This window comes from Haliotis cracherodii, unplaced genomic scaffold (assembly GCF_022045235.1).
Source record: "Haliotis cracherodii isolate W230 unplaced genomic scaffold, xgHalCrac1.p SCAF_5, whole genome shotgun sequence".
Taxonomy (NCBI): domain Eukaryota; kingdom Metazoa; phylum Mollusca; class Gastropoda; order Lepetellida; family Haliotidae; genus Haliotis; species Haliotis cracherodii.
This window is the reverse complement of record NW_027266308.1, coordinates 68,718,025-68,745,680: the sequence shown is the minus strand read 5'-3', so window position 1 is coordinate 68,745,680 and position 27,656 is coordinate 68,718,025. Positions and strand designations below refer to the sequence as shown.

At 40.1% G+C, this 27,656-nt stretch overlaps 1 protein-coding gene across 2 annotated transcripts; it reads left to right on the top strand.

The window, feature by feature from the left end:
- The first annotated feature begins 1,548 nt into the window (after window positions 1-1,548).
- Window positions 1,549-26,658, top strand: LOC139444279 (E3 ubiquitin-protein ligase TRIM56-like). 2 transcript variants are annotated; one of them, XM_071225206.1, is made up of 3 exons: window positions 1,549-1,610; window positions 3,083-3,175; window positions 23,491-26,658. In XM_071225206.1, exon 3 carries the CDS (start codon window positions 23,496-23,498, stop codon window positions 25,413-25,415), a length of 1,920 nt encoding a protein of 639 aa, XP_071081307.1. In that variant the 5' UTR covers window positions 1,549-1,610; window positions 3,083-3,175; window positions 23,491-23,495; the 3' UTR covers window positions 25,416-26,658. The 2 variants fall into 2 exon arrangements, with proteins under 2 accessions (XP_071081307.1, XP_071081306.1); XM_071225205.1 differs by lacking the exon at window positions 23,491-26,658 and adding an exon at window positions 15,014-17,662.
- Window positions 26,659-27,656: the final 998 nt, after the last annotated feature.

Here is a 27,656-nt window from a genome sequence, read left to right as displayed (position 1 = left end):
ATTTTTTTCAGGGAGTTAGTCTGACGTGTTGAATTTAAGTAATGTTATTTTCCAGGTAGATAGCTAGACGTGTGACATCCAAGTAGAGTTATGCTTCAAGAAGATAGCAAGACGTGTGACATCAAAGTAAAGTTATTCTCCAGGTAGATATAGCAGACTTGTGACATCCAAGTAAAGGTATTCTCCAGGAAGATAGCAACACTGGTGCCTTCAAAAAAAGTTATGTTCCAGGTAGAAAGCCAGACGTGTGACATCCAAGTAAAGTTATGCTCCAGGTAGAAAGGCAGACTTGTGACATCTATGTAAAGTTATGCTCCAGGTAGAAAGGCAGACTTGTGACATCTATGTAAAGTTATGCTCCAGGTAGAAAGGCAGACTTGTGACATCTATGTAAAGTTATGCTCCAGGTAGAAAGCCAGACGTGTGACATCTATGTAAAGTTATGCTCCAGGTAGAAAGGCTGACTTGTGACATCTATGTAAAGTTATGCTCCAGGTAGAAAGGCAGACTTGTGACATCTATGTAAAGTTATGCTCCAGGTAGAAAGGCAGACTTGTGACATCTATGTAAAGCTATGCTCCAGGTAGAAAGGTAGACTTGTGACATCTCTGTAAAGTTATGCTCCAGGTAGAAAGGCAGACTTGTGACATCTATGTAAAGTTATGCTCCAGGTAGAAAGCCAGACGTGTGACATCTATGTAAAGTTATGCTCCAGGTAGAAAGGCAGACTTGTGACATCCAAGTAAAGCTATGCTCCAGGTAGAAAGGCAGACTTGTGACATCTATGTAAAGCTATGCTCCAGGTAGAAAGGCAGACTTGTGACATCTATGTAAAGTTATGCTCCAGGTAGAAAGGCAGACTTGTGACATCCAAGTAAAGCTACCCGGCCTACTACATTTCTTTTTCTGTTATTAATTAGATTTACAACTGTGATAAATCTAAATGACTGCGACAGTGACATTGAAAGTGGTATTGAATTGTAGTATAACGTTTGATGAATGCATCCGAATTGAGAGAATGTATCAATTAGTTTAAGAATTGCCCCAACAACATATTGTGATAACTGGATTACAAGCGGCCCTCAAGTCCCTGTGATTAAATTTTCGAGGTGTTCCTTATATCTCCTGTTTCTGGATTGTGGGTTAACCCGTTAAAATATGGTATGTCTTCAATTACCATTATATAGGTTGTAGCCATGCACCACAGCGTGGGATCAAGATTAAAAATGATCCCCAGAACAGTTTGTGGCATCACTTAATGGATCCTGTGTTTAGGTTTGACGACTTGGCTGGTTGCTTGTCATCGTAGCCCGACGGCGTTGAATGTTACTCAAAATATCAACTGTATATTTTTGCCCAGACTCGATTATTTGTCGTGAAATATCCGATACAACAAACACACTCACTCCTCACACACAAAAAAACTTCGCAACAACTTCCGGGTATTAGAGTTATCGCCCTTACATCGCTTCACTACGTGGAAAGATTGGTGGAGTAGCGTGGCATAGAAATCGATGTGCAACTACAACTGAATGTGAGTTCGTATATTGTTAACTATGGACTAGTTCGCGACTATCGTGTTACCTAGGATTTGGCGTTAACACTCTCAGGTATGTATCTGTACTGTATACCCTAGCATGACTCGAATTTAGTTAATCTACTCGCTGGGTTGATCGGCCCAGCGAATCGGCTGAGAGGCAATGAATCCTGACGTTGCATTTAAGATAGATTTTTATTCGCTGGTTCTCGCCAACAAAAGCTAGACAGACTGCACTGCCGAGGAGGGTGTGGCCAGAGGGGGGGAGGGGACTGTTTGTTCGCTGTTTTACGCCCCGCTTAGCTATATGACGGCGGTCTGTAAATAATCGAATCTGGACCAGACATTCCAGTGATTGACATCATGATCTTCAATCTACGCAATTGGGACACATTGACGTGCATGAATAAGTCAGCAGGTCTGACCACCCGATCCCGTTAGTCACCTCTTACCATGGGTTGCTGAAGACCACATCTTTACTGCAATGAAGACCAAATCTTTACTGCAATGAAGACCAAATCTTTACTGCAATGAAGACCAAATCTTTACTGCAATGAAGACCAAATCTTTACTGCAATGAAGACCAAATCTTAACTGCAATGAAGACCAAATCTTTACTGCAATGAAGACCAAATCTTTACTGCAATGAAGACCAAATCTTTACTGCAATGAAGACCAAATCTTTACTGCGGGCCCGGCTGGTTGAGTGTGTGTTAGGGCTTCAACGAGTACTCGAGTACTCGGGGCCGGGTCGGTTTTACTGGGACTCTAGTCCGTTATCAAGGACTCGAGTACTTGATAAGGGGAGATCACTCTGTTTCAATGTTCAATTGTTCATCATTATATTGATTAAAGCTTAAAAAAATATTGTTTGAATAATGTTTTCTTTGTAGAAAATAGATGTACATTAGAACAATTGAGAATGTCACATAAAATAGACGTAATTATTGTTTTTAATTATTGCTTCTTTGCTCCGACTCAAATGCCAAGTGTATTCCCTTACACAGATTAACAACTGATTAGCTGATATATATGTGCTATTTCAGTGCTTACAAATCAAGCGACAGGTCGACAGTTTGGTACAGTTTGAAAACGTGACCAACTCATGAATGAATGAACTTATAGTACTTCATTTCCATAGTTAGCGGCCTTAGTCTAGCAGCCCAGCAGCTGTGTATACGTGTATGTCACGTGATGCACATGATCGATTTTCTTCCTGCGAATTATTGTTCGTGCTTGTTGGCAGGTGTCGAATGAAACGCTGATCGTCAGAAAAAAACTTGGTTTGTGTTCAATATGTATTGTAGTATTTGTAGACGTGACGTTATGTTTTTGAAGGTCGTGATTAAGATTATTGCAGTTACAAGCAAACACTAACACTGAACACTTCCATACACTTTGACAGATAAACAAGTTCCGTGGACGCTCTCTATTTACATTTCAGTGCAGTTCAATTATACTTATAACATGTTTTAATACTTTAAGATGGCAATTTTGATCTAATGAACCAATATTCTTAAAGGACGTCCTATTTTCACCCCTCAGGTACTCGAGTCCAAAAATATGGACTCGTGGAAGCCCTAGTGTGTGTACATATGTCCGACAACCTTCGTCTCTGGCACAACTGATGTTATGAAGGTATGACGTTTGCAGAGATGTCAAGGCCATTGCTTGTTGACTGTAATAACAGTAAACTGCGGTTATAACGAACTCAAATGGACCACTAATTTTAGTTCGTTGGAACCGGAGCTCGTTATATTATGGCAAAAAGTTGTTTGTAAATAATATGGAACGAATAGAAGAAGCATAGTTATGACGACCACACTTGTCGTTATATACAAGCGTATTACAAGATTTTCTTTGTATCCCATCCTTGTCCATTTTAATCACTTTTAGCCAATACTTTACAGGACGACACATAGCATTTACATTTACTGGCCGCATACACAATAGCATTTGGAGTTTGCAAACCAACGTTAAGAAACTTCTTACAAGCCATAATATGCACTTGTTCTAATTTTTCTACACCCCACATTTCCGCACCATGTAAAAGAATAGGTTGAATCTGAGTATCAAATATTTTATAGAAAACTGAAGTGTCAACAAAACCAATCTTCCGTAGATTGCCAAATATTTCCATTAAAGCTCGATTTACCCCTTGATGCTAGATCTGAAACACGCTGGTTCATCTTTGATGTATATGAGAATACAAACCCAAGATATCTATAGGACTTCTTTGGGTGGCATTTAGAAGTTGGTGTGATGAAGTAAGACGAGTTCTATGGATGAACAACTTCTTTATTACAATTAGTGCGACGTTTCGTTTCATCACTTGCTTGAAAAAGGTGTTAGGATCTACACCGAAACGTCGCACTAATTGTAATAAAGAAGTTGTTCATCCATAGAACTCATCTTACTATATCTATAGGAGTTGGCGGTTGAAACACGTTTGCCTTTATAGAACCATTTCTCATGAACAGATAACCGCCCTCCTCGTCTAAATACAACAACACTCGTTTTATCTAAATTTACCGTTAATCCGTGTGAATCTGCAAACTTTCCTAGAATATTAAGTTGGTTCTGTAAACCAGTTACTGTGTCAGAGACAAGAATAACATCATCGGCAAACAGTAATAATAATATTTCAAACAAGTCTGGAAATAATTGTACGCCGTGTTTCCCATGTGATGAAACATCATTTGACAGTTGATTGATAAAACAGGAAAATAATAGAGGGCTTAATATACAGCCTTGTTTAACTCCGTTAGGACAATCAAAATATTCTGTATAAATGTTATCATTACATCTCACACACGCTTTCACAGAGGCATAGATTCCCTTAAGTGCTCTCTTCATCTTTCCACCCAAGCCTACATTGTGTAGACACTCCCATAGCTTAAAGTGATTTACTGAATCAAACGCTTTTTTAAAATCCACAAAAGCAACGTATAATTTCCATTTTCTTTTCGATAAACATTTGTTAACAATTGCATTCAACGTGAATATGTGATCAGCAGGAGAATATCCCTGTCTAAACCCTGCTTGTGTCTCGGGTAGTTTACTTCTTATATTAGCCCAGATTGTAAGTCTAGAGTTCAAGATACTTAAGTTTTTGTTCCCTTTCTTATGTAGTGGAAGGATGATAGCTTTCGTCCAGTTCTCGGGAAATAATCCAGAATCAAATAACTTATTGAACAAATTTCGTAGGAAAGGAGTTATTACATTTTCACAACATTTTAACATTTCAATGACCACGTCATCAACACCAGGGGATTTGCCATTCTTTAAACGATTTATAGCCTTGTGGATTTCTGAGTCGGTAATGGGCGACTCCGAAATACACTGGTCAGTCTCATCAAGTATAAAATCCTCATGACATTGACATTCGACTTCAGCATGTAATACATCTGTACACTGAAAACCGTTTGTAAAATGATCAAACCAGCACTCTTTACTTCTGTTATTCTTAGTTTCCCTACGACCTGATATACTCCCTAACTCTTTCCTAAATGTGGTTGAATCCGATAGAGATAGCTTTAGTTTTGTTCGTGTCATAAATGATTTGATTTTGCTGTTCTGCAAACATGTTTATACCTGTTTCTCATTTTACAAAAGATTAACTCATTTTCGTTAGCAAACATGTTTATACTTGTTTCTCATTTTACAAAAGATTAACTCATTTTCGTTAGATTTCTTCTCTTTGAATTTCCTCATGTATCGCCTCGCTTCCCGTTTTGCTCGTCTGCATTCACTATTATAAAACCCCATATTTCGGGGTGAACTTTTAACACAAGGTACCTCCATACAGTCAGCGGCACAAAGAACAACTTAAACAAATTTTTCGAGGGCAAGATTGAAATCAAAAGATAAAAGATCGATAAGCTCGTTGAAGGATGGACATATATATATATATATACTACTCAAAATTTGATAAGGATCGTAGATATTTTTCTTAATAAAAAAACAAAATAACTGCATAACTGGCAATATTGTGTTCAAGTGAAATCAAAAACGTCTCCAACACACTTGCACGTGCATTTCATGCCATGGGAAATGCGTTTCACATCACAGTTCATGCTTTTGCTACCATTGCACGATTTCCAATCAGGCAACGGTGTCTGATTCATTCTGAAACTTTAAACTCAATTGAGTGTTTACACTACGTTTATCTACGCAATGCCCCCTCAACGTGTAAGGTGTCGCCTGACGACAGAACAACTGGGCAGATGTATTGGAATGCTTGATGCTGGCTATTGACAACGTGACGTTGCCAATGCACTAAACGTCAGCCAGAGCGTTGTAAGCAGGGCCTGGTCCCGACAGCAAACTTTTGGTACAGCAGCACACCGACATGGGGGTGGTCGTCAGAGGTCGACAACCCAACGCCAAGATCATTTTGTGGCTCTTCAGGCACGACGTCATCCCTTCTGGACAGCAACCAGCCTACGTAACTACCTCCTGAACGCCTCGGGGGTGAATGTGTCCACTCAGACGATACGGAATCGTCTTCACAATGCAGGTCGCTACTCGAGAAGGGCATGTGTCCGAATCCCCCTGCCTGTTCGACACCGGCGGGAGCGATTGGAATGGGCTGAAGATCATGTCACTTGGACACGGAACGATTGGGTTCCAGTTCTGTTCACCGATGAGTCCAGGTATTGTTTGGACTTTACAGACAGGAGGCAGTGGGTGTGGTGACGACAACGTGAACGTTTCCATGATGCCAACATCAGTGAACATGACCGTTATGGTGGTGGTTCCATCATGGTCTGGGGTGGAATCAACAGAGATGGAAGGACAGATCTTCATGTCCTGGAGAGAGGAACAATGACGGGGGTGAGGTACCGGGATGAGATCCTCGATGTGTACGTCAGACCCTACGCTGGTGCTGTTGGCCCTGAGTTCATCCTGATGGATGATAATGCCCGTCCTCATCGCGCCAGGGTGGTTGAGCAGTACCTTGAGCATGAGACAATTGTCCGCATGGATTGGCCAGCGTGTTCGCCGGACTTGAACCCGATTGAGCATGTCTGGAACATGCTGCAGGTTGCCCTTTCACGCCGTAGAGCACAACCCACGACTTTGGCAGAGCTCGAACATGCCCTCGTGGAAGAGTGGAACAACCTTCCCATTGGGAACATCCGGGTGCTTATTGACAGCATATCTCGACGTTGTCAAGCCGTCATTGATGCAAGGGGAGGTCATACTCGAAATTGACACTTCATCGACTAAGTGTAATGATGGACTATCCTTCATAACTGTGTAATTCTTTCTCTTGTTTGCTGTTAACATTTTTTAATGAAATGCCTTTTGGTGTTTGCAGATTTCAAACATTCCATATTGATACAAGTTCATGAATTTTCATTCATAACATGATTAAACACGTTTCTGAGTCAGAGTCATGTCTTTTGTTATGTTTGTGGTAACTTACACACATATCACCTAGTGATCCTTATCAAATTTTGAGTAGTATACACACGCACACACACACACACACACACACACACACACACACACACACATAGACGGGACCAAAACTGTTCGTTATATCCGTCAGTTCGTTAATAGCTTGTTCGTTATAAACGTAGTACATTAAATATGGTCGCCTCGGCTGTCATATTCCATTTCAGCAAAGTTTTAGGATTTTGTTGCTGATCCGTCGTTGAATAGTAAATGTATAGAGGAAATATTAACCAAAAATACATTATTGATGAAAAGGGGTTTTCTAAATAATCTTATCATCAACAAAAAAAAACAAAACATAGTTATTCAATGCCACATTGAGAGAAGTCACACAGCCTGACCACCCACCCTCCATGTGGTTTGCGGCTCTGTACGACAGGCAAGAAATACAGGGGATCTACCCTGACCGAGTCCACCACATGGGTAAAATGATATGGAAAGATTATCATTGATATTGGGTTTTGAGTTTGTGAAGACATCATGTTCCGCCATTAACGATGTAGATCATGTTGCAAAATACAAATTATGGTTCGATTGAAACTGTTTTGAGAAAAAAACGGTGCTTGTTCATAATGAGGTCACCTGTACCCAATACTGGTTCACAGGGTCACCTCTACACTACTACATTGTAAGGAGGGAGCTCTATACTTATCTACCAAAAGGAATTCCTGGGCAGGATCGGTCCCTATTACCCCATGCTTGTCTCCCTGTGGGCTTTCCTGAGCAGGCTAGGTCCCCATTACCCCATGCTTGTCTCCCATTGGGCTTTCCTGAGCAGGCTAGGTCCCCATTACCCCATGCTTGTCTCCCATTGGGGTTTCCTGAGCAGGCTAGGTCCCCATTACCCCATGCTTGTTCTCCCTGTGGGCTTTCCTGAGCAGGCCATGTGCCCATTACCCCATGCTTGATTTGTTTCGCAAAGAAAAGGATTGGACACAATTGGAATTTTTCACAACTTAGATAGCCCCCTCCTAAATTATTTACATGATTAGCGATATACTATGTTATACTTTAAATGTGTACAAAAGACAGAGAGCAGCATCGGGAAAGAGTTTTACGCGTATTTAAATCTTTTAGTGTAGTTGATATACCTATAGACATAAGTATTGATACATTTTTTCCCTTTTAGTTCTTTCGAACAACCAACCAATATCTCACAAGTATATTCAAGATGCGGATGTATGAAAATGATATAAATAGTGGTAAGAGTCTTTTTATTTAACGTATGCTTTAAGTTCCGCATGTAATTAATCATTTTTGCAGTGGGTTTGATCAAATTATTACTATATTTGGACAATTTACCATCTGAAGAGATGCTTATGAGCAGTTACAGTTTGTATTTCTTTCGAGTCAATTATCAATCTCAAGTTTGAATTAGCTTCTTTCACAGAATCGCTTCTGTTTTGTCTGGATTGTATCATATAAGCCAAGTTTTAGTCCAATTGTTTATGTAGTCAAGATTTCTTTTCATCATGATTTCTATGATATGATGCCCAGAAGAAGATGTACCCAGAGAAGTTTCATCTGCCAACAACCGTGTCAAGACGATCCGCAATATCATTTAAATATATAATAGATAGGAAAGGCCCCAGGACCGAGGGTTGTGGCACTGCAATGCCCCTTTTAAAAATACCTTTTGATGTTTATGGTCTAAATAACTTTCCAGCCAGTTTAACACGTTACAAGATAATTGAACGAGTAGTTAAAGTGTATGTCCAATTACCTTCTTGATAATAAGCTATTGAATCAGCCAGACTTCCAATCTGGACATTCCACTGTTCATCCACACATTGAACTCTCTCACAATGTTTGTTGTGCTTTAGATAAATGAGAGGATTTGTATGTTGTGATGTGTGATCGTGTATGGCTGTTGTGCAATCTGAAAGGATGTGGTATAATATGGCTGTTTAGCAAACTTAAAGCTCTCAACGCTACTGTCGAACCAGTTCGACAGATTGTGTCACTAGCCGTGTTGCTACCGTCCAATCAGTTCGACAGGCGAATAGCATAAGGACACCCACAAACAAAACTCGCCATATCTATTTACCAAGAGGGCTTTGCGTTACATTAAAATTACGTATGACATGCATCAATGCTCAGCTTGCTCAATATCAAAACTTTCAGTAGTGTATTTACCTCAAAAAGAAAATATCGCGGGTTTAAAAAGTTTCGGCCAAACTTCTCGGCACACAACTACCAGAAACGGCCATTGTTGACTTTTGGCACTTCACGTTGAGCGGCATGCAGTCCGATATTTTCTTTATAATGTAATCATTTTTCACATTCGATCATAATTTACTGTTTGTTGACGAAAGGAAAACACTAAGGTTCCTAAATTTCTAAAAATTAGCAAATTTCGATGTTATTATTTATAAACAAAAGCAAACTGAATAGTAACATCATCGATTGGATGGAACTTGTACGATCATGGCAACGGCGGTAAACAAACAACTCCAAATGCATAGTGATCCCGTAAGACTATTACAATATTTTTGTTACATCTAACTTAATTTTCTAGAATTATTGACACGCATGTATAAATCTGTGTAACAAAATATTTCTTTTTCACAGAGTTTGCAAATGATTTCGTTTGATAAACTTTCGGACACATTGACAAGCCGACAAACGTCAGTGATACGTTTTGGCGTGGCCTAACTCGCGATTTGTTTAGTCCGAACAAAGTCAACAATGACAAATATTGGATGATACGCAAAATCTGAACTGATATACATTCTAGGGAAACCATTCAATAGCAAAATAATGCAGTTTACGAAATATAATCAAATACTTGCAATTTTAGCTATCGTTTCTGAAACCGGATGCACGTACAGCATGACACATCGAAGCAAAATATGCAAAATATGCAAAAGTTGGTAAGCTAGATTCAAATTCAAAAGAAAATACATAGTTTACTATTTTTCGACATCTGTTTACTATTTATTGATCTGGATAGCAGTCTTCACTCCTACTTGTTTCATATTTATTCGTGATTGCCGCCGGTGCGTTACATCAAAGTTGTAAGTCTAAATCCGAAACCGTAAAGGATTCCACGCTCGATGATTTGAAAATTATTTTCTGAAAACGACTACAGTGGAGAGCGATATAACATATTGACATGCCATAGTGATAACAACAGAATATTTTTATTGGTCTGTCATTGAAAGAAGGACAATTTAGAATATTAAGGATTGTTTTTAAAACGTTTACTCCCCCTCCCCAATCTGCAGAACGGATGAAAGTAGATACACACTTCGACTGGATGAATGTAGGGCCTATGTGATTTTGTACCAAAAACAAAATTTCACCCAATGTACTTGGTGATTTGGGACCCAAAAAAACTAAACTAAATCTGTTAGATCATAATTATTTTTTCATGTTTATTGCAAACAATGACCTGAACATTATGATAAAACATTTCATCAAGTTCATAATATGACTAACCTAAATGTACCTGGTCCTTGTGTGAAGTTAGTCCTCATTGGCACAACTCAGATTGACTGATTGTGATAGGAATGTAATAAATCCTTGTCACTGGAGAGGAGGCAAGTAAATTGGAAAACCGTAAGTCAATTGTAGAACTAGTGTTTTGACAGAAAAGTGATAATAAATTCCCTTTTTCAAACAAAAAAGCAATGTGTACGTTTGAAACTACAAAACTGTAATACAAAAATAGTCTGGGCACAAAAGCACATACCTGTTTGGGTACAAACTCTCAAGATATTTTACGTACAAAAAGCACATTTCAAAGGGATTTCGTAGAACAATGGGATAAAAAAAAATTCTAATCAGTGGAATTCCTTTTCACATTTTAAACAAGTATTTGTTTACGTAAGCAAGCTCAGATAGATGGCTCATGTTTTGTCCTAAAAGTATAAAAAAATCTGAAAAATATGGACACCTCAGAAATGAGGGCTTTTAAAGCTATAATCCTATCTAACTTGTCAGATGGTTTGACGTTGGTCCATCAAAGAAAAATCCTTATGAAATTTAAAAAATAATAATTTATGACACTGAACATTTTAAGCACTAAACCTAAGATTATTCAAGGAAGGACAGATGCAGGGGTTTTTTTTGCAAATGCTTTTGTTTGGGGGCATTTCTTGTTTCATGATGGCAAGGGCACTTTTATACACATCACTGAGGAATTTGTGACACACCAGCTGATGAAATTTGATACTGTGATTGCATATACAAGGGAAAAAAAGGTTTGTAGTAGTATATGTATGCGAAAATTAACCACATAAATACAACTTACAAATATAACTTAATATTTTAGAAGCTGTGAACAGATGTAAATAATTAAACATTAACAAATCCATAATCAATACGCAATCATGGCGGTCTCTCTATATTGATGGAATAAATTTTAAGATGATACGTGAATTGTTGTAAATTCTAGAATCGATAAATGTATTATAAAAGGGAATATTCTTTAACTATCCAACATTTAATTAGAAACTAACACTGAAAATATGTATATAGTATTTTATTGATATATACATCACGCACCTGCGTATATCCTATCATATTCGGCATCGCATAAATGCTATTTTGAAACACGATTTTTCACGCGTTTTTTTACGCACCTATTGTGGGGTGTGATCGTTGCCGATCGATGATTTCTATAGACTTATTGCTTCACACACATAATTATAATAGTGAAAAAAATTTTATCAGCATGTACATCGCAGATACATGAATCATATCACTTTATAATCAACGTGACATGGACTGGTGATCCTTATATATCAACAAAAGTTCAAATAAAAGATACCGAGAAACTTGCTTGTGGCGTGTTGAGTCATCTTCTCCCGTTTCCGGGTCACGGGAGCATGCAAGGTCAAACGGATAAAAAAAAAAGCCAATTATATCGTGAAAATCACTGAGTGATTTCATATTATTGGGATAACTGATAATAAGTAGTGATTTGTGTTTATTCTGTATAATAAAGGCGAAATATTTCAAAATTGACTGTAATTGTTTTGTTCCGAAAGATTATCTTTCAACATCTTGTCTGTGACATCACATCTGGTGACCTTTGCTCAAACTGAAATATTGCTGTCAGATTTTACGATCTTTATTTTCGTTTTTCTCTCGTCATATTAAACGGAAAAAGACAAATGAAAAAATCTTCTATTGAGAAGATTGTCAACTTTCGCCAATGCATATATACATGAAGACAGTGTAAACTTTGGATTGGTGAATATTTATGAGTCATTTATAGTTTCCTGCAAATTTTAAAACATGACACGTTAGATTAACCCGAATGTTCGTATTTCTGCAACTGACATGATGACCTCGAAAATTTAGGTTTTTTTCTGTTTAACGTTTGGATAATAAATTTACTGAAATAGTTCATAATTTACCATCGCGCTGTTATTTTCCAATTAAAAACATCGAATTTATACTGATTAAAATTAAGATATAGGTAATCTGATTATTGAAATCAATTTGCACAAATTTAACGATTCACCTTCAATAACGTAATTCAGGCAAGGTCACGAAAATTTACAAATTTTGTGTTCGTTCGTTTAACCTTGGTATGATTGAAAACATCAGGATTTTGTTACATAGTAATGTGTATTTTTCTATCAGGAATACATGTGCTAAATATTTCTTCAATTGGCCCTTGTATAATGAAGCACCAACTGTTTGAAATCACCCACCCTCTTTAGGGCGCCTTATGCTAAAATTAATCCAGCAGGCAGGGCTAAGAAGTGTGAAAAGGTTAAAGGATATGGTATAATATGGCTGTTGTGAAAGCTTAAAGGATATGGTATATTATCAAGAAAGTAATTGGACATATACTTTATAACTATCTTGCAAACAATTAGCGATACTGGACGATAGTTATAGACGCAAGATTTCTGTTACCTTTCTTGTTAAGCGACATTACAATGGCCTCTTTCCACATGGAGGGATACAGACCAGTTGACACTGAGTTACTAAACAATAGACAAAGTGGTTTGCTGATTGAATCTGTAAAACATATTAATAATTTGCGTCCAGCGTGTCTTGTTTACATGGAGACTCTGGACTACATCAGATAGGTCTGTTTCTGTAACACAAATTCTTCTTAAGAAACTAGACGTGCGTGGTTCAAAGTCCACAGAACCCCATGCGTGTCTCCCTTTGCGGATTTATGAGCAGGATAGGTGCCCAATACGCCATCCATGTCTCACTTTGGGGATTCCTGCGCAGGATAGGTCCCCAATCCGCCATGCTTAGCTCCCCATGGGAGTTCCTGGGCAGGATAGGTCCCCAATACGCCATGCTTAGCTCCCTGTGGGAGTTCCTGGGCAGGATAGGTCCCCAATACGCCATGCTTAGCTCCCCATGGGAGTTCCTGGGCAGGATACGTCCCCAATACGCCATGCTTAGCTCCCCATGGGAGTTCCTGAGCAGGATAGGTCCCCAATATGCCATGCTTAGCTCCCCATGGGAGCTCCTTGGCAGGATAGGTCCCCAATACGCCATGCTTAGCTCCCTGTGGGAGCTCCTGAGCAGGATAGGTCCCCAGTACGCCATGCTTAGCTTCCAATGGGAGTTCCCTGGAAGGATAGGTCCCCAATACACCATGCTTAGCTCCCCATGGGAGTTCCTTGGCAGGATAGGTCCCCAGTACGCCATGCTTAGCTCCCCTTGGGATTTCCTGGGCAGGATAGGTCCCCAATACGCCATGCTTGTAAGAGCTGGTGAAAGACCCCACAGCCTTTGACTTTGTTCATGCTTACAGCCACATTTCTTTCATTCTGTTACCTAGTCTGCCTTTTACTTCTGAACCTGAATTTCCATTTAACGCCAAATGGAATGTGTTTAGGCAGATATTCTCTGGCGTTGACGTCTTGAATTTACATTCATACGATCCTTTAAGCCATATGTAAACCATTATGTGACCAGTACTTTAACTCAGTGATGTCAGCCGTCACTGGACTATCATAAGCTACCGATTATATGTTCGATTGGGAATATAAGTATTTAGTCAAAGTCTGTTAGACTGTGTCAAAAGGTTCATTTATTGAAAGGTGTTATAGGACTGCAAAAATATAACAATTTTGAATTTTGTGGTCTGCTGTAAATGAGTAGCATGCGTTGTGCGTAGCTTATAGTTTAGCTCACTGGGCCCACTGTATGTGCAGTGAACATGTCTTTATTAATCAGTACTTGATGCCATTACTCTAGAGGAACTTATGGCAGACGAGTAACATTAAACTCTTTCTTGAACAGGCTCCAATTTTGGAGGTATTATGGTATCGAAAGCACACGTTATATATTAATGATGGGGACTGCAACCCTTTCCATATTCATATAAATATCTGCCAAAAGCAAAGTCGACCGTACGATTCCGAATGAATCATGAGCATGTATTAATGAATCCGTCCCAACTGATGGGTCAGTGTCTTCCACATGTCTACTGTAACACTTTTGAAAGCCTTAATCAGGTCTTGAATGATGTAACCCTGATCAAACAACTTTTGATAAGTCATATTACTCTATTTGGAATCTTCGTAGAAGGAGCATGCTTCACTGTACCTAAATAAGCTGTAATATTGCTCGGAATAAAGGAGAATTGATATACCTGAATTTCTCATTTGCATAAAGAAACAGCCAGGAGGGGAGCAGGATTGGTGCCCATGGGGATGGGTAATTCTTGTCTAAATGTCATGTCCCAAAATTTCAAAAGTCCATTATTTCAAATTTTGTTTTCTCACTTAATTCAAAGTGACATTCGCTTTCAATTTTGACAAATTGTCCTGACCTTTTACAGATAGTGGTGTAACAATATCTACGGTCACCACATTAAGTGACAAATGCTTTCCGTAACACACCCTATCGTGCTGTGATTTACTGTGTCAGGTTTTATTTTAAAGCATGCATATTGGCATGGACAAAGACGTGTCAAGACATTTCACATTTGAACTTTTTGTTCAATATGAATTTACAAAAATATACTGTAACAGTGATAAGAGTTCTTTCCATTGCATGCTCTTCAGGAACGTTCCTTATTTTCAGAGATCATGGCTGCATTACCATGTCAGTCAGAGACTGATTCACTGCAAGATGACTTCCTGACCTGTGGTATCTGCCTCGAGGTGTTCACAGATCCCAGAATCCTGCCTTGCCTCCATACTTTTTGTTTCAAGTGCCTATGCATCTATTCTAAATCTTTGAAGTCTTCTCTCAGACCCCTGCTCTGTCCAGAGTGCCGTGAACCCTTTCCTGAAGAAAACGGTTTTGCAAAAAGCAACTATTTTATTAATGGCCTCACAGAGTTAGTGAAATGTAGAACTTCCACAGTGTGTAAATGCACCCCTTGCAGTCTGCGTGACAAAACCTCCAGAGCAGAGAGAAAATGTCTCGACTGTGGCGATTTCCTTTGTTCAGCTTGCTCTCTAGGTCACAATGCTTCCTCGCAAACACTGGGACACCAGATTGTTACTTTCGGCGACCTACAAGAAGGAAAACACGATACAAGGCTCAGAGAGTTGCAGAAAGTCATGTGCAAGCAGCACCAGGACAAGCATGTGGAATACTTCTGTCAAACCTGCTCTCAGCCTCATTGTATATCCTGTGTTCTGATCAGCCACAGGGACCACCGCATGCAGCCGATCGAAGAAGCTGTACAATGCATTAGGTCCGTGATTAAGGAAAAGGTTCAAGCTGTTCATGAAGATTTTCAGGAGATATCAAAACAAGAAAATGAACTCTTATCTTTGAACAATGATCTCGAATTGAAGAAAGAAATAAAGGAACGACTTATCAAACAAAATGCAAAACGTGAGATTGACAAAGTACATTCAAGGAAAAGTGTTTCATTGAAAAAGCTGACAGATGAAATGGAAGCTGCCCAGAAGGAACAGGAAAACATGCTGCAGAAAGTGTTGCAACTGAAGGGTGTGATGGGCAGCTGCGCGGACTTCTGTGACCACATCCTGGAGAAGGCCAAAGACGCCGAGTTGATGATGATGGAACCAATGGTGACTAGGAGGCTGCAACAACTTAAAGACCGAAGACTGCTTTCTGAGAACATTCTTCAACAGGATGACAGGATGGTCGAAAATGATGAGGCTTACATGAACAAACCAGTAACCAGTGTCCTGAAGTCGGAAGAGACGCAAGATGGAAATCATAATTCTCAAACTGCTGTTCATGGTCAACTTGAATTGAAAAGCACTGCAAAAAAGAGCGTGCTCAAATTTCAGAGAAAGTTTAATACAAGAAATAAATCTGATTTGAAGATGCCTGACATCAAAGGAATGGCATATGGTTTAAATATTGGACTTGTCCTGTCAGACTTAGCCAATAAAAAAATAAAGGTGTTCAATTCCAATGGGGAATTACGTCGAGAAATCATGTGTGACATGTTTAAACCATTTGATGTTGCTGTTGCCGGTAACATTATTGGATCTGTCAGTGAGAATTTCCTACTCATCTTCACATCAGAAGGTAGAATGAAGACCAGAATAAAGTTGAATAAAAATAAAACATATGAAAGTCTTCCCTTCACTTACAGTCTCGCTGCAGCGGAACACGTGGGATTCGTGGTTGGTAATACTCCTGGTGACAACAGACTCCGGCTGTATGGCCTGGACGGCACCTTCACCAGGTACGTCAACTGCCGCACGAGACCTCCCCTCGCGTCTCTCTCGGTCACTCCAGCAGGGGACGTAGTCATCAGTGAATGGGGAAGTGGCAGTCTGAGATTACTGTCTAAGGAAGGTCTTGACAAATGGCGGAGCGAGAAATATGAATCTGGTTGGAACCCCAATGGAAACTGTGTCTCTACTCATGGAACTATTTTTGTTGCGGATTATGAGTGGGGTGGTGTGTGCGTCTACAGCCCTGATGGTACAAACACTATAGATCACAGCACTGCGCGTGATGGCTTAATAAATCCATCTTATGTAGCCGTTGACGAAGATGGGCTCCTGTTTGTTAGTGATAAGAAGGGAAATGTGAATGTTTATCAAATATGAATCTCGCTATGCTGCTGTATCTCTGATATGTGTTCCAAGTGGTTGCAAGAGAAGAAAGATATTCAAAATGTGTAATTGTAGAATATGTACTCTCCCGAAAGGTTGGGATATTCGAAAATAACAGAAGATTACAGAAATACAAAGAAGTATCGAGTGATGGTAATGAATGGATAAGAAAACGGAAGGACTAGGTGTAACATGACAATCAACAGAACATTTTGGATATTTGTTTATTATAAGGATGCAAACAACCAGGGAAGACGACAGGCATGTGCAGTAAAACAGTGAACGTTTGAGGTGACTCATGTCGATTGGTACAAAAATTCTATAAAATGCGTGACACGGTCCGAATCAATCTACAAGTGATAATTTGATGGAGTCTTGTCCACTGGCCCAGGTTCCGCTAAGCTAGTATGTGGCCTTTGCCGTCGGCGCATACGCCTCCCGATCAAGTCCCAGACGTGCTCCATGGGGGAAAGTTCAGGCCATTGCATTCTAGTAATGCCAGGTAGCCAGTTACAATAAGTGAACTAAACGACGGCTTGAAAGAATAAACACGGATCCGGACTAGCGCCAGTGTGTTGTCTCGTTAGTACTGTCCATTGACTCTTCCGTGGACAACATGCAGTAGCGTTCTGGCAGTCACAGTGATCATATAGTGTTAGTGGTGGTTCAACATGTGACCGCGGAGCATGCAAATTAGCTGCATACAGACGATTTCTAATCTTCTCTTTAGTAACTCAGGTGGCCTGGCGCAAGTGAACAGCAATTTAACTGGCTGTTTAGGCTCAATTCTTGAAGCATGGTTTGTGTTAAATCGATCCTGAACTTGTGATGTTGAATTAAGACACCCTTTGCGAGGCCCATCTTTGACCTTTTGTGTCTGAAGAAGCGTACCCTAAAGTGTGCAATTCACAGACTGGGACACATTGAACATAGTGGCTACCAGTTTCACCAGTTTGAAGTAAGCCAATAGCCCTGAGGCGTTCATCTCTTTGTGGAAGACACATTCCCAATCTGGTCACAAAAACTGGATTTCTAAGCTTGTGAGCACCACTCTGAATCACTATCAAATAGTGAGGATACCGCATCACTACATGCACAGTTCCATGCACATCTCACGTCACGTGGACTTGTTTCACGTTACACATACGTCACTCCACGTTACACAGATTTTTCATTGCACATGACACTCTTCATGTTACACATACTGAGCTTCACGTTACACAAAGTTAGCTTCACTTTACAGTTGGGATGGTGGCAATATTATGACGATGCTACTTCCTTCTGGTTCATCTCTTAAACCTTCCTTGTGAGTTATCTGGACAGCTGCAGTCTCTTTTCTAGTTTCTAGTCCTGATGCTGCCTACTATACATGTCAACGTCAAGCACATGATCTACGTTGCTCGTATTTAAACTTTACAAAATGTATTAATTATACAGTTCGATGAAAGAGTGTAGGATTTTTAATATCTCTGAGTGATAACAAATGTTGTCTAAAAGTCGAATTCTGTAACATACATACAGTTCGTTATTGAGATGTTCAATTACATCAACACCTCAACTGCTGGACTTCAACCCCGGATTAGAACTGTGTTGAAGTCGGTGTCCAGCAACCAGTGCTTGTTTTACACTGCGATGTAATGGATCTGTGACCAGACTCGGTTTGATTGACAGTTGAAGTGTTCACTGCTTCAGGGCGTACCTCTATTGGAGGAGCTGAACACAATCATGGGACCCACAACATATCTTCAGTTCAGGACATCCGGTGAACAATTATTGTTGTCCAATTTCTACTGCTCTCACCATGTACAGTACGCTATTAGGTGGTGTTGTGTTGTGTTATGTTACTTCCTGGGGAGTATACAACGCCAGCTTCCTACACTCACCTAAGATATTGGGTATCCATTCGCTGCTGCGTGAACAGAGGCACATATCCAAGGATAACACATGTTTTGACATTTCCGCTTTGGAAAACAATTCTGTATCATATCATAGCCTTATTCTTTTTAAATCATCCCAAAATGAAGTATAACGTTTAATAAAGTGTACAACTGATTAGTCCAAATAACTGCAACTGAGACACCATTGAATTACAGCATAACCTCCTTTGATGAAGGCTTCCGAGTTTAAGAATGGCGCTAACGACTGTTTTTCATGGTCATTGGATCACAAGCGTTCTTAGTCCCTAAGTCCCTGTGATAAAATGGTCAGTGTGCTCATTGTTTCTCCTGACATTTCTGGATTCTGGGCGAGAAACCGTTTAGTGGAGTACAATACCGTATGCCTTCTATTACCATTCTGTGAAGCGTCAGGGCGTTTTGTAGTCACCACAGCGTGGGGCCCGGGCTAGTTGTGGTCTCCAGAAACCTATGTTTGTGGTATAAGGCGACGATCTCGAGGTCCGGCTCGGGTTGGTTGGTTGGTTGGTTTGTTGTTTAACGCCGCACTCAGCAATATTCCAGCTATATGACGGCGGTCTGTAAATAATAGAGTCTGGACCAGACAATCCATTGATTAATATCATGAGCATCGATCCCCGCAATACGGATCCTTGACATGCATCAACCAAGTCAGCGAGACTGACCACCCGATCCCGTTAGTCGGCTTTTACGACAAGCATACTCACCTTTTACGGCAAGCATGGGCTGCTGAAGACCTATTCTACCCCGGAATCTTCACGGGTCGGTCAGGCTCGGGGACTTGTTTGATTAACTGTCATCGTTCCCAGATGGCGATGATCATACTATCCATCACTGGTTTGTCTGGTCCGGACTCGATTAGTTACGGTCGTTGTCATGATGCTTGACCAGTGCTGAATGAGGCGTTAATCAACAAAGTAACTCACATCAAAGAAATGGAATCATTTCCTTAGAGCCCAATATTCGTCATGGTCGGGGCAGGGGAGGGACAAAATGCCCATGCCTTGTTATAAGACATTTTGACAGGCGTGGACATTGGACTGTAAGCCCTTTAAATGTATATGCATTTCTACAATTTTTTGTACTTGCATTAATCGACATACAGAAGTGAAACAACTATTTTAATCATTTACTCATACACTATAGCGGCGCGGGTGGTTCGCCCCGATTATGTTTCTAGGTTTGTCAACACCATACCCGTGCTCGAGGGTTTCACCGAAGTGGTAAACGTCTGAGACCTACATCACTTCGGGCTTTCCTCCCATATTTGCCTAACACACCGTGATATAACTGGAATACTGTTAAAAGCGCCGTTAAACGAAACTCACTCACTCACTCTTAGGGACATAAATCCTTGACAAAAAGCGCCGCTGTTCTGCAGTGATGAATGTTATACGTAATGTATGCGCGTTGTGTTTCTCAGTATGTTCAACTAGACTAATTTTAAGTGTAAGCAAAAATACGACGGCGCAAAGAGCCCACTTGATGGCTTTGGGGGCATGCCCCCCTGGAAGTTATTAAAAATTATGTGCTCCTTTACGCTATATCCTATCATTTTTTTAGGTAACAAATATTGGTCATTTATTTATTATAAATTTATATTAGGCTAGTAGTAGTATAAGTAGTATATACACCTTTTACCAACACATTTTCATTCAAGAAACATCTATGATGACAAATGAAATTTAAACATTAAAACGATTTGATAATATTTATGTTTTTTCTTTGGTTTCACTTGTTCATTCGTAGTATGTGATGGTTATTTATTTTTCTCACATTTAAACGCGAGCCTATCATTATACAGAAATACATTGTGAGAGCGCGGTTTGCTTACATCACAAAGTATGTATATTTTGTGAAACACTTTAAAGGGCGCTTTGCTAGCCTGAGTGAAATACTAATAAGTATAGTTATACAAAAGTTACTAATTGACTACTACAATGCTTTTCCTTCCGGTTCATCTACTAAATATGTTCTCACGGAATGAAAAACTGAACAAGGAGAAGAAAATATCTGATAACACCATTAAAATACTAAGATTATTACTTCGCATTTGATCAACAAATTTTTATTGCTATTTCTCGTGGTATTTTTATGCAAACTACGTGAGGGGCGGGTACTACAGGTAGGCTTCCACTGATTCTTTGCATGACATCATATGAATCAATAGTTAGTACTATCTTGTGTGTCTATTTGTTGAAGCCATCGATGGTATCATAGACAAGTATCATAATGAGAACAATGTCAGGGTCGGGATATATGGTATCCATTCATATAAATATCACCTCAATATTGCTTTTAAGCCCAATCGAACCTGCTTCGACGGATAATCGAGACTGATATTTTCCGGCATTGACTTCTTATATTTACTGCTGATGGAGCCTTTGGTCTCAAGTTTTAATCAAAGCGGACAGGTGAAATTATCAAAGTCGAAAATTAAAAAAGGCCGAGACATACCAGACCTTTCATCTAACCATCTTGAGAGAAAATGCTAACGAAAGTACAAATCACCCTGCACTTTAATGTATCATTTATGATAGCTTCAGGTTTTTTGTCCACTCGTCCCAGAAATAATCGCCTTGAGATAGCAGGTGTATAAGGCTGATACAGTGGATCAGATTGGGACAACTGATACTGTTGTGTCAACCTAACCGCGCCCTGTCAGCCTTTGTACTTAAGTATTAATTATACAATTCTATATCATCGTCTGTACCGAGACCGAGCTGAAAAGAGAAGTAGGCCAAATAGAGAAGAGGCGTTGTGTGCTGCACAATCACATGATCGGCCTGAATCACTTATTCTACTGATGTAAGGCCAAAGTTTGTTTGTTTCGCATTCATCAATATTCCAGCTATATGACGGCGGTCTGTAAATAATAGATTCTGGACCAGACAATCCAGTGATTGACACAATGAGCATCGATCTACGCAATTTGGATACTATGACATGCATCAACCAAGTCAACAAGCCTGACCACCCGATCCACCATTCATGGAATAGTTGTTTGATCAACATCCAAAACCTCAGAAAACCTTTGAAAATATTTCTAAATGTGACACATCAGTTACAAAAATGATGTCTTATGCAAATCCATGATTTGACTTCTACCATTTGTTCCCGTGCTTTTTCAGGTGGACAATTGATTTGCCTTTGTGGGTGTTTGTTACGGGTGCTACTGTTAGGGCAGGATACTCTCATCTTATAGCGGACACCTGGTGTCATCACTATTTGAGAGTGATTCATATACATATACTCATGTTGTAGCCAGAATCGTACAATCGACTCTGTTTTGGGCAGATATTTCTTATTATCATATAATGGGAAGGTTTCTCGGCAGGATAAAGCCAACGGATAAAAACGATATCCGTACGGGTCATATGCGGATAGAGATGCATATATCAAAGGTCAAGTTGGGACTACTTTCACTGTTTACAAACAAACATGGCGTCGCCCTTATCATTCGACGATCGAGTCAGAATTAACCATCGGGATTCTGGATAAACTACAGGGATAATTGCTATCATTATCAAAAGAACAGTCTAATATACTGAAAACCAGTGTCTATATGTGACGTTGCTAAGGCATTTTACAAGTTTGGGCAACTTTGGAGACATAAATTGCGAAACAATTTTGCGAGGTCACTAGTCCTAGCCAAGCGCTATCTTTGCTTGTAGATCTCTGCGGCTTGGAACCTTTTCCACAAATTAAAATAGTTGTATTTGGCCGAAATATGTTTGAAATGTTACCTTGTTTCGTTTTGTCGCTGTGTGTACATCTGACTGCACTTCGTAAAGTTATGACAGGACAGGCCGAATGTCAACAACGTCTGAACGAGGCCGTGACGTCTCATAGACTAGGGTTAGAGTAGCTTCCCTTCGACGAAGGGCAGTTACTCTAGCGGACAGACCGATGGATTGCCGCGAGAGGCAAGTAAAAACAATTGTTGTTTTGCGTATATGTTGCTTCGCCACTGAAAAAGAAACAGATTTCAGATGGAACTATATTGGCCACTGTCCGACTGACACATCACTTACCCTGTGACGTAATAAATATTAATGTGCGCCTGCAATGTTTCGGTATTGTTTTTGAGAGAGGGAAAGAGATTTTCAAGCACAGAATTAAAGAATGACATAATTAGGAATAAACAGGATATTAGGAATAAACATAGGGATAATTAGGAATAAACACTATGCATTTAGCTCGCCAAGGCTCGCTAAATACAATGTGTATTCCTAATGCAGGATATGTACCATCCCCAAACACACAAGCGAGATAACCTCTATTGAATGTGTAAAGATCTGCCACGTTATATACGAAGGTGGTCGTCCCGAAAACACTGTAGTGTACAAATAGTGCACATAACGTGGCGATTATGTTTCTAGGTTTGTCAGCACCATACCCGTGCTCGTGGGTTTTACCGAAGTGGTAAACATTTGAGACCTGCATCACTTCGGGATTTCCTCACAGATTAAGCTGACACGCCGTGATATAACTGGAATACTGTTAAAAGCGGCATTAAATCCAACTCACTCACTCACTCTCTCTCACAGTAGATGTAAAATGGTTCAATGTGCTTTGTTTGTATTTTAAGCTACCATGGCAGCCTCAGTACCAGATCAATCGGTCGTCAATACACATCGAGATGATTTTCTGACCTGTGGCATCTGCCTCGAGGTGTTCAAAGACCCCAGAATCCTACCGTGCCTGCATACGTTCTGTTTCAAGTGCATATCCACCTGTATGGAATCACGTCAGTCTGGCAACAGCCCTGCACTCTGTCCCAAGTGTCAGGAACCCTTTCCAGAAGAGACAAATTGCTTCAACCAAAATGTCTTTATCAGTGGACTCACACGGCTGGTCGAATTTAAGGCTGTGAAGAAGGATGAATGCACACCATGTGGTCTACATAACAGTGTCTCACCAGCATTAAGGAGATGTCTGGACTGTGGAGATTACCTCTGTTCCTCCTGTTCTGGTGGGCACACTGCTTCCTCTCTAACACTCCACCACCAGACAGTACCTCTGATAGAAATCAGACAAGGGAAATATGACGCAAAACTTAGACAGTTGCAGAAGATTCCCTGCCAGCACCACAAGGAAAAAGATGTGGTGTACCTTTGTCAATCGTGCTGTCAGCCGGCCTGCATATCATGTGTTGTAATTGGTCACAAGGGTCATACCATTCAACCAATAGCTGAAGCTGCTAACCAGCTCCAATCAACAATGAAGTGTTTGGTGGAAACCATTAGAGAAGACATGACAACAATAAAGGTTCAAGAGCAGAATATATTATCCTTGGTAAAAGCAGGCAAAGCGAAAAAGGAAGCAAAGAAACGTTTAATTGAAGATAACGCTCAACAAGAAATCGCTGTAATAAATGCCAGAAAATGTGAGTTATTGAAAAAAGTTAATGATGAGTGGACATTTGCAGTAAAGGAACAGGAGAGCAAGTTGGAGAAGGTTGTGCGACAGAAAGCTGTGGCAAGCAGTTGTGTTGACTTCTGTGTGCGCATCCTAGAGAAGGGCAAGGACTACGAAGTGCTGATGCTGGAAACAGTGATCATAGAGAGACTACAGACAATACAGAGCTTGCTGCCTGTGACTAGACCGAACCAGGCTGAGCAAGAAGAGCACTGTCAAGTTGTTTCTCAGATAGGTTCCCCAAAAGGTGGCAAATCATCGGATGTTGTGTTAACTCGTGGAACTTCCCAGAAGAGCATATACACCACACCTGCACTGAGAAGTGTCTTCAGTGGGAAGTCAAAACTTGATATGAAAAAACCTGACATCAATGATATGACCTACAGCTCTAGGATCGGACTGATACTCTCAGATAAAGCCAACAAGAAGCTAAAAGTTCTGAACACTCGTGGTGACCTACAGCGAGAAATCATCTTTGAGGGATTTAATCCATTTGCTGTTTCTGCTGCTGGGGATGAGATAGGAGCCATCAGTGGAAACTATCTTTGGTTGATAACAGCATCTGGGTGTCTAAAGAACACGATCCAAGTTGATAAAAAGAAACCCGATGAAAGTCAATGCTTCACATATTGCCTTGCTGCTTCTGAGAGAGTTGGGTATGTTGTGGGAAATATTCATGGAGTGAACGGACTTTATCTCTATAATCTGGATGGAACTCAGCGAACATTTGTTAACTTTCAGGTTCATTTTCCCCTTGCGGCTCTGTCGCTCAGTCCGTCAGCGGACATCATCCTCAGTGAATGGGGAAGCGGGAGTGTCACCATTTTATCCGTCAAGGGAATATTAAGATGGCGGGGCTCTAGTCCTGGCTGGAAACCAAATGGCACTTGTGTGGTAGAGGATGGAACAGTATTTGTAGCTGACTATAACTGGGGAGGTCTGCGTGCGTACAATGAAAGTGGTGAGAGTGTTCTACAGTACAGAACCACATCTGACGGCTTGAAGAACCCCAAGTGCCTTGTTACTACTGACAAGGGTCTGCTATGTGTTGCGGGAAAGGATCGTGTATGTGTGTATGATATCCAAAGGAAATAACCATCTGTAGAATACTGAAACAGATAAAAACATTGGCCTATATTGACATTGTCTCCAGATATGGCCCATCAGGATATTTCCAGCTTGTAATGTGCAATAATTGTTTGTTTTGTTTGTTTATTGTTTAACGCCGCACTCAGCAATATTCCAGCTATATGATGGCGGTCTGTAAATAATCAAGTCTGAACCAGACAAACCAGTGATTGACATCATAAGCATCGATCCACGCAATTAGGATACGATGACATGCATCAACCAAGTCAGCGAGCCTGACCACCCGCGATCCCGTTAGTCGCCTCATACGACAAGCTTTATCTTTCATGTCATAAAAACTACAGAGACAGAAGTTCTCAAAAAGCATTACGTTTTCTATAAGTAATGACCCTTTATACTTCCATAGTTTTTAATTTGGACGAGGTCACGTGACATTTACACCAGGAAAGTAAACAAGCAGACGATAGGTGTGCCGTCGATTTACAACGTGTGAATTTATTACCATTGACATTTTATTTGAGCTAATAAAGTTACATTAGTGATCTAAGGTCAAAAAGAAGTTGCCTGCTGAAGCACGAAGCATTTTGCGGTCCAAGCAAATGAAAGTGGTGTTGCCAGAATATCAAAGCCGCAGGTACCGTAATGTCTCGTTACATATCGCGAGAAATATCATTCAAAATGGCCGATCTAAATTACATGTCGATAGAACTCGCGAATTAAACAATAATTGTCGCTGCCTGATATTATTTCCTTACTTGGTCCTGAAAGTCAGGTTATATAAGTTACCTTTAAATATAACCAACCTACTTCTTCAAAGTTGACTTCATGAATTCGGAAAAGTACAAATGCATTCATTTACAGACAGATAGTTCGGTATGCACATTTGAACATCTAATACGTAATGTAAGGCGATAAATTTACTGTTTTGTTGCTTGGCATGTTTACATTAAAACTTGTATTTAGCCCAGTTTCTGTATTAAATTACAGTATAATAGTAACTATTGCTCAAAAGATGCAATGGGCACAAAAAAGTAGTAACACGGCACTGTAGCTCACCTGGATATGTGATCAACAGTCAACAGTCAACAGACACTTTCCTAGCATGGTGATCTACCTTCAGCTGCTGACGACCTATAGCACTTTTTATATTGCACTGTTACATATAGTGATATCTTTTTATGGTTGTATGCTAGTTTTAAATATTAATCTGTGATATTGTAGTTATTTTACTGTCCATCGATGACAGTTTTTAAATAAATATAAATGTATGCATTCTTAATGTATAACTTCTCGTAACGATATGGCTGAAATACTGCCGGTGTGACGTTAAATATCAACATACACTTTAACAAAAACTGCAGTCATCATTGCTGTTCAAATATGTTCTGCATAAACACCGAAGCCAAAGACATTTAGATACATAAACAAGTAACTGAATTTCCAGTGAATCTGGGAAAATGAATGTATTATTGTAGAGCATGTTGCAATGCACAGTAGTTAAACCTTCTAATGAGAATGCCATACAAAGAACACTTAAATCCTAATGACTTGAACGGGGGCACGGGGGCACGGGTGGCCCAGTCGTCTAAGACGCCGCGATTCGCTGTGTAGAGTTGCGTCCCTTGGGCACGCCAGAAACCTATGATTGTGGGATCGAATCCCGGTTCGCCCCAATTATGTTTCTAGGTTTGTCAGCACCATACCCGTGCTCGTGGGTTTCACCGAAGTGGTAAACGTCTAAGACCTGCATCACTTCGGGCTTTCCTCCCACATTAAGCTGACACGCCGTGATATAACTGGAATAATGTTAAAAGCTGCGTTAAACCCAACTCACTCACTCACTAATGATTTGAACAAAATGTGATGTCATCGTAAAATATGCCAAAATTCAGCTTTAACGGTTTGAACAAGTACGTGAAATTTTAGCTTTATTGGTCTGGTCTAGCCTTTCAGCTAAATCTCAAACTTGTGAGAAAATGCCAACGAAAGTAAAAATCACCCCGTACTATGGTGTATCATTGTTGATGGTAGCAAGTTTCAGCTTCATTGGTCCACTCGCTTTAGGAACAACGGTTGGATGCCGCAGCCATGTAAGGAGGCCAACCCTTGTGAAGTGATCCAAGGGTCACGCTCTTGTGTCAACCAGCCCTCGCCCTGTCAGCCTTCCTACCCGAGTTTAGATTACACAACTCTACTTAATCGTACCGAGACCCAGCTAGAAGGGAAGTAGGTCAAATAAAGAAGAAG

What these genes read in the sequence shown, in the direction of transcription:
- LOC139444279 (XM_071225205.1), top strand. Translation starts at nt 15,019, where the DNA reads ATGGCTGCATTACCATGTCAGTCAGAGACTGATTCACTGCAAGATGAC.